The 7,871-nt window shown below is 38.9% G+C and overlaps 1 protein-coding gene across 1 annotated transcript; it reads right to left on the bottom strand.

Moving 5' to 3' along the window:
- Nucleotides 1-1,142: 1,142 nt before the first annotated feature.
- NEUROD1 (neuronal differentiation 1) lies at nucleotides 1,143-5,503 on the bottom strand. The gene is made up of 2 exons (XM_051986103.1): nucleotides 5,190-5,503; nucleotides 1,143-3,670 (listed from the first exon to the last, which is right to left on the bottom strand). Exon 2 carries the CDS (start codon nucleotides 3,658-3,660, stop codon nucleotides 2,587-2,589), a length of 1,074 nt encoding a protein of 357 aa, XP_051842063.1. The 5' UTR covers nucleotides 3,661-3,670; nucleotides 5,190-5,503; the 3' UTR covers nucleotides 1,143-2,586.
- Nucleotides 5,504-7,871: the final 2,368 nt, after the last annotated feature.

Genomic DNA, 7,871 nt, shown 5'->3' with positions numbered 1-7,871 from the left:
TGACAAATCTGGTTCCCTTTAATTGAGAAACTTATTTAGGATGAATATGAGTCCAATTTAAATGCATTCCATTAATTTGAGGAAGAATATTAAAAAAAATAAGAAGATATTTAAAATTGTTCCAAGTTTTTTTTTTAATTTTGAAATTGTCTTTATTGATATTGTTGCAGCCTGACATAGCTTCATTGATGACATTATTAGGATAGCTAATTGTTTCTGTCCATTAGATTACTCACATTTTTCTGGAGCAGCTTGCTAAATGAGGTCAGCTTTCTGGAACCTCTAAATCACCAATGAGAAGGAGATTAAAGGAACATGCTTGGGAAAGGGGGTAACCATCCAATGTGGCATCCACTTCATAGTGGAAACAATGGAACTACTAATGACAGTAATCAGAACACGGTAGTAGGGCCAGGACATTAGTGCCAAAATGTTATTCCCCAGAAACCTTTCCTGTCAGTCAATACATCTAGGGGAAAGGCAATGCCAAGCTGTTTGGGAGTGGACTTAAAAACTGGCAGGCTCATCTGCTGTAGTTTGCCAGTAGTTTTAGGTTTCTGAATTCATAGGGTGGGACAAGGAAAGCCAATACCGTACTGCTTTATTCTAAAGCAAAGAACCAGTTTTCTCAAACATAGGTATTACGTTCCCTGCTAATTTATTGGACACAGTTTAACCAGAAAAATTTATGCTCCTTTCTCCTGCAAAATTTATATTTTTTTGACAAAATAATGTTTTTTGGACAGGAACAGAAGCTGTGGGGGACAGAAGAGACCTAAAATAGTCTATGTGCTTTAAGATGAGTAACCTGAATCCTTTTAGGAGATTAACAATGGGAAAGAGTACATTAGAAAAGGTTAGATACTTTGACAATGATGTTTACCCTGAGTCCTTTCTTTTTTCACCTAAAAGTGATTTTTGAGGTTGAGAACAAAATTGTAAAGGGAATAGTATGCCCAACCTTGTCAAAAAAAAAATAAAGGTTTTTGTCATTGAAATTGTTTGGAATGTGAAAAGGGGATTTTTTTTTTCACATTTCAAGCAACTGTAATTGCATTTGTGTGTTTCTAGCCTCTGGAATATCTTGTTTAAATGCCTAGCAATAAAAAAAAATGAAAGCAAAGAAAATATGGAGTCCAGAACTTTTTCTAGTTAATTTTATTCTACAAATAATTAATGTTGCACCTTTTATGATCTCACCAAATTAAACAATAATCCCATAGGAATTGTTTACATGAAGGGAAAGGACACCTTTAAGAAGAATTCAACAATTGATCAAACATCCAATACTATTTTATTGCAAATGATGAGTGTTTTCTAAAATCCCAATGTGCATTACACCATAATATACAGGATTACAAACAAAATTACAGTACAAATTGATTCCAGTTGAACCAGCATTACATTTCAGACAGCACTTATTCTGAACTGCATTGTACATGCAATAGCTATTGTTCTAATTATGGATTAAATGGTTCAAATGTTTTAAGCTACTGTACTAATTGACTACAATAGGTATAAAGCCCAACATTAACAACCTGATTCATTTTAGGCTCAGATTCATAAGATGAATATATGACAAAACACGATTTGTGTGAGTATGTATAAAATCATGCATTTATATTGTCTGGAAACATCAATATTTTCAAATTCTCTGTAAAATCATGGAATGCAAAGCAGTATATGAGTAAAAAGAAACAGTGCAAATTGTATGTGATAGTCAAGCAGCTTTTGATTTCAAAAAAAAGGGTGTTGGCATTTGCTTAAAATATTTATATACAAGTTTGTGCAAGTAATGTGTTGAACTGATATGTTTTGATAGAAAATAAATCTCTTGCATTTGAGTCAACTTGAGAGCTATGATTCTGGTTTTTATCATAGGGGAAAAGATTTTAATGGGAAAGAAATTGCTCAAATTGTGCAATTTTTACAAATAGAGAGGAAAGAAGTGCTAAGGCAACATAATAACTTTCTAAGCACTTTTCTGCTGGTTTAAATTAGTTAAATTATTTTGTATAAATTAGATATAATTCTACTTTTCCAATATGTATAAAAATTGATGAAGCTGCATGGTTTTAAAATAGGAAATCCACATTATAAAAAGTCATTAAAAATTCTGTACAAAATCACAACAAAATAATTCAGCATGGGAAAGGTAACAAGTAGTAAAATGTTGGTTGAAAAATATATATTTATATATATTTTAATTGGCCCATTACTAGTTTAAAAATTGCATAGATCCTAATTATTGCTTGTGATTTTGTTATCTGATCAGATAGTTAATATGATCTGAATACAGCTACACTAAATTGACAGTGTAGTTTCTTTTTTCTTTACTTTTTCTTTTTTTTTTCTTTAAAATAGAGGAGCTATAGAAAATAATACATAAGATAAACAGGAACTTTGTATCCCTGTTTCTCCTAAAGGCAGTAACGACAATAAATACATATATCACTTGAAGCGTGGAATATTTGCACTTTGCAGCAGTGGTACCCAAAGGGCTGCCCTTTGTAAACAAGACAGTCACTGTAAGCACAGTTGATTCGTTTTCCTTCTGATCATAAAATCGATGCTACTCTTCAAGGGTTAATCGTGAAAGATGGCATTGAGCTGGGCACTCATGACTCGCTCATGATGTGAATGGCTATCATAGGACATAATGTTGTCTATTGGGATCTCACAGCGGGGGGCAGCAGTGCCAGAGAAGATTGATCCATGGCCTTGGGCTCCTGCCAGGGTCGCTGCAGGATAGTGCATGGTAAAGGCATAATTTTTGTCAAACTCGGTGGAGGGTTCGTGTTTGAAAGAGAAATTGCCATTGATGCTGAGTGGTGGACTGAGGGGTCCGTCAAAGGAAGGGCTGGTGCAATCAGTGAGAGTACTTTCGAAAAAGGGCTCTAGGGCCGCCCCGTAGGAGTGAGGCGGCGGCTTTACGTGGAAGATATGGGAGCTGTCCATGGTTCCATAAGGAGGGCTGGGAAGCCCGGGAGATTGATAGGAATAAGGATGTACCGGGAAGGAAGCACTGGCTGATGGCAAATGAGGTGGCATATCCTGGTTTTGTTCCGGCAGGAAAGTCCGAGGGTTGAGCTGTAGGCAACCAGCTACCAGGTTGGTGGTGGGTTGGGATAAACCTTTGCAGAGGGTCTGTACGAAAGACACTAGATCCGGGCTCTTACCAGAGCGCAGTATTTCAGAGAGAGCCCAAATGTAGTTCTTGGCCAGACGCAGAGTTTCGATTTTGGACAGTTTCTGAGTCTTGGAGTAGCAGGGCACCACTTTGCGCAAATTGTCTAGTGCAGCGTTTAACCCATGCATGCGATTTCTCTCCCGGGCATTAGCCTTCATGCGCCTCAGCTTAAACCGCTCCATCCGGGCCTTAGTCATCTTCTTCTTTTTAGGACCACGTCTCTTGGGTTTTTGATCATCGTCTTCCTCTTCCTCCTCCTCTTCTTCTTCCAAGTCTTCTTCTTCTTCGTCCTCTTCCTCAACCCCATTCCTCAACGAGTCCTCCTCCGGGTTCATGGCTTCAAGATCGTCATCCTTCTTGTCCGCTTCGTGCTCCTCATCCTGAGAACTAAGACACTCATCCGTCCAGCTCGGGGGACCCTGGGGCTGAGGCTCCCCCATTAGCCCGCTCTCATTGTATGATTTGGTCATGTTTCAAGTCCTACATTTAATAGGAGAGACCAAAAAGAAAGGGGGAAAAGGGAAACACCATATTTAAAGGAAAGAAATTCAACTCCCACCCCACCTCACTACTGTATTCTAAATGCTTGTGTAAGGAAGAGACCAATTAATCAAAGCGCTGAACTCCCGAGGGGCTGGACAAATCCAATGTGTTATATTGGCATGTGTAGCTTGTGTTAATGTGAGTGTTAACAGTGATTATATATATGAAGAATATGTATGTATGCGCTTCTTCTTAAGGGTGTTTATAGTGATTAAATGTTTGGGTGATGTGATGAAAATAAATTAAATACATATCCATTTTTAGCTATTTCATATGTATCCGCATGTGTCAGTCCCTAATATCTCTGCAAAAAAAGTGTCGTGTTTTTAAAATCTTAATTCTGTCCGTTTCTCCTATTAATAAAATGATTTAAGTTCAAAATATCAGCATTCAATTTGCCTGCATTTGGAAGTGAATTTGATATTATATGTAAGGAAAATTAATTGGAAGACGGAAACAAAAGTTTCCAAAATTAATTTTATCATCAACAATAACCAAAGAAAAAAGAAAAAAGAAAAAAAGAAAAGAAAAGAAAAAAGAAAAGAAAAGTAACTAGCTTTTTCTCTTAGTCCTACCTCCAGCCAAACAGTGAATCTCCAACCTTTTGCAAAAGCTATCACATCTTCATAAGTGTTCAGGTCAAAGCAAAGAGCAGTTCTCTTGTGCCCGGGATCAGGTGCAAAAAGCTCCTCTTTAATAAACAGCCCATTGAAATATTCGGCCATCCTTTTATGGGGGCTTTTGAAAGTTATGCTCAAACCTTTCTCTTTAAAAGATGGAATAATTATAATCTTTCACCCCTCTACAATGATCAGCAGTGGGAAAGTCGCTGCTTCCAATAATGAAATAAGGCTTCAAGTGAAATATAGGACTCCAATAGTGAAGCTTGCTCGGCTGCTGTAACAGGTAGCAGCGATTGCGATTTCAGCTGTCTTCTCCAACTCTTTATCTCCAAACTAAACTACCTCAGAATCCGCTTTTCTTGACGGGAAGTGGGTGTGCAGAGCACGATTTAAAAGCCTCTTCAAGTTCCTTTCCCAACTCAGGAAAAAAAATTGCCTTCAAAATCCAATCCCCTTTACTTATTAAAAAAAACAAAAATACCAAAACATGGAAAAATAGGGGGGAAAATTGACAATAGGAGCTAGTTGTATGAATGTGTATGAGAAATTACAAAGTTATGATAATAATAATAATTATTTTAGATCTTTGGAAACACTGAATAGAAATAATCTCAGAGGGTTCTCTCCGCCCTCCCTCCCACCCACCCCCCAAAACAAAACAAACAAACAAACAAACAAAAAAAAACAGAAGACACAAGACTATGTCTTCTGTGTTTGAGCTGTACATGCTGTAAACCAATACTTGAGTGCGTGGGTATTTCAATAGATACAAGGCATGTATGTGTTCTCTAATGCTGCATTTGAGGGGATGAAACGAGAAGAATCATAATTACCTGCGTTAGTTAATGTGTCCTTTGCAGTGATCGTCTCATAACCCTGTTAACTCCCGGGATTCTCTCCTGTGAGGGACTGAATTCTTGTTTCTGGGGGGCTGTGCTCTGGGTTCTCAGGTTATATAGCGGAGTTGGTGATGCTAGGAGAGGGAGGGTGGGGGAGGAGACCCAGGAGCTGGTTTGTAACGCCCAGCGCCTGCGCACGGGTTCTGACTGTCTGCTTTCCCCTCCCTGCCTGCAGCTTCCCTAAGCTCCCGCCCTTCTCTCCTTCCAGCTCGACTCCTACTCTCTGTCCTTTCCTCCCTCCTTCTCTCCCTCTCTTCTCCCCCGCCCCTCCCCGAACTCTTCTTCTTCCTCCCCGGCATGCGCCATATGGTCTTCCCCGTCAAGCAAAGGGCCCGGGTGCCACGTGACCTGCCCATTTGTATTCCGTGGAGCGCTCCATTCTGGCCCCTTTGTGGCCAGAAGAAAGTGGCCCATCTGTCGCCAGTTAGAGACTCCGCGGACCTGTTTTTACCCGCAGGAGAGATTAACCCTTTCGACAGCAAAAGGCGACTAAAAAACCGAAGGGGGAGTTCCGGGGAGAGGAGTGATGTGGGCGGGGAAATGAAGCTAATGAATGTTATGCTCAGTGAGGGGCGAGATGGAAGTATAGAACTGGGACAGTGGTGAATAGTTCAAGAAGGGAACCGTGAGTTCAAGGTGTCTCTACTCTATTTTCCTTTCTCCCCATTGATCACAAGAACACTTTTCTCCTGGAGATCCTGTTTATCTTCATGTCCTTCCTCTCTCGGCAACAGCTTTCTCATTTTCAACCAGTCCCTGCACTTGCCCTCTTTCTTTCCTTGATGTCTACTCACTTTTGTTGCTCATTTCCCCTCATGGCATAGGATTCTCTAGGTTCCACTAGATATTGGTGCTGAGTTTGAGAGCAGTAAAGATGCCTTAGCACTTGTCAGTTCTAACTCTTTTCATGAAAGAGCCTCCCCACGACTACAGATTAATGGCTCTTCAAGAACATGATTTTTAAAGAAGTACAGCATCGTTATGGTACACTGTAATCAATCCCAGTGGCCCTGAAGGAATGCTTCTGGGAGTACTAAAGTATTAAGCATGCCTCTGAAGCCCTAGTGTCCGAATCAGTTGCAGAGGGAAGATAATGTGTACTTCCGCGGGACCGGGACCGGGAGACTACTACTAGCCCTACCTGCTTCCTTGAAAAAAAAAAAAAAATCCGGCCTGGCGTAAAATTTGTGCGGTTTTTTCTTCCTACAATTTTTACGTTACACAATGGCCATTGGATTCGCATCTGTAAATATCTTGCTTCACAAATGTCTTTAAAAAAAAAAAAAAGATAACAAAAATGAGATATGGTGGGTATTCATTTAATGGGCTAATTTTATTCATTTAGATTTAGGTCATTTTTTCTATATAGACCATTTACAAAAATCCTTTCTGTTCCGTGGAAAGGCTGGTTCACCTACATTTGTTCTGACAGTCATTTACTCTTAATTTGAACCTTTGCAAATGAAAGCAATCCCGAAAGCGTTATGCTTTTTAGGGGCTTTACCAGGACACCGATTCACAATTTAGAAATTAGGACATTAATCATAGAATTATCCTGACTAGTTTTGAATGATTCACTTTATCAATTAGTTACCACCAAATGAGGTTGAAAGACTGACTTGGGAGACATAGCTACTCCTTAGCACGCCTCCCCAGGCCAAAATTTCCGCAGCTAAAACAGGAATCCACTAGAATGTTTTGCACTTGAATAGATTATTTAAAGGTAATTGCCCTTAAAGCCCAGAGTTCGCAAACAATTGTCTTGGGAGTTGAAGGGAAGGGGACTTTAGGGACCTCGAACGTTATCAGAGGATTTAGATTTAGAGGAAAGACTCGTGCTTTTAGAGTTGTTAGTTTTGGATTTCAGAGGCAGAGTTCAATGGTTGTTTTTAGATTTTGATAGATGATAAGAAAATGCACTTAAGAATACAGAGTAATTCAACTAAAGCTATAGTTTGAGCGTTCTCTCGGACGAACTACATATTTCTTCAATATTCCTTTGAAAGACAAGTTTGGGAGATGGACTTAACAAAGAAAAACTCAAAGGGTGATGGAATAGTTTTAATTCTAAAAATAGAGATGTGGCCGGTACATGATTTGTTTGTATTATGAACTTCTTGGCCCTCAGTTTAGCTCACAAATGAGATAATATATCTCTTACAGACTGTTTCTTCATTCAATATTCAAGATTTTTTGAGGGGAGGAGAAAGGAGAGAGAGAGAGAGAGAGAGAGAGAGAGAGAGAGAAGAGAGAGAGAGAGAGAGAGAGAGAGAGAGTTATGCTACAGGTATCTAGGAACAACTGACTTTTAAATTAGATTCAAATTAAATTTAAATTAGAATCTTCTACATTGGACAGAGACCCAGGCGATAGAAGTTTCTCGTAGGATTGAAAGAAATTATTTGTAGGTAGGTAAACCCTCGTTATTGTCTCATAATAAAAATTTAATAATGCTCTATCCAACTAGCTAATCTAAGTTGGCCTCCATCTTTTTCATTAGGCTAATATATGCTCATTTCTAATTTAAGTTGTTTGGAAATAGGAAATTAGAGGAATGAAGCCTGCAGCTTTTTTTTTAAACTAAAAATGCAATGCTTGGAGTTTCAATCTCCTAAA

Source organism: Antechinus flavipes, chromosome 3 (genome assembly GCF_016432865.1).
Source record: "Antechinus flavipes isolate AdamAnt ecotype Samford, QLD, Australia chromosome 3, AdamAnt_v2, whole genome shotgun sequence".
NCBI classification, from domain to species: Eukaryota; Metazoa; Chordata; class Mammalia; order Dasyuromorphia; family Dasyuridae; genus Antechinus; species Antechinus flavipes.
Note: the sequence above shows the minus strand (reverse complement) of the source record. Positions and strands in the feature narration are given on the sequence as shown.

Bases quoted from the DNA above. Each gene is read 5' to 3' on its own strand.
- NEUROD1 (XM_051986103.1), bottom strand. From the start codon at position 3,660: ATGACCAAATCATACAATGAGAGCGGGCTAATGGGGGAGCCTCAGCCC.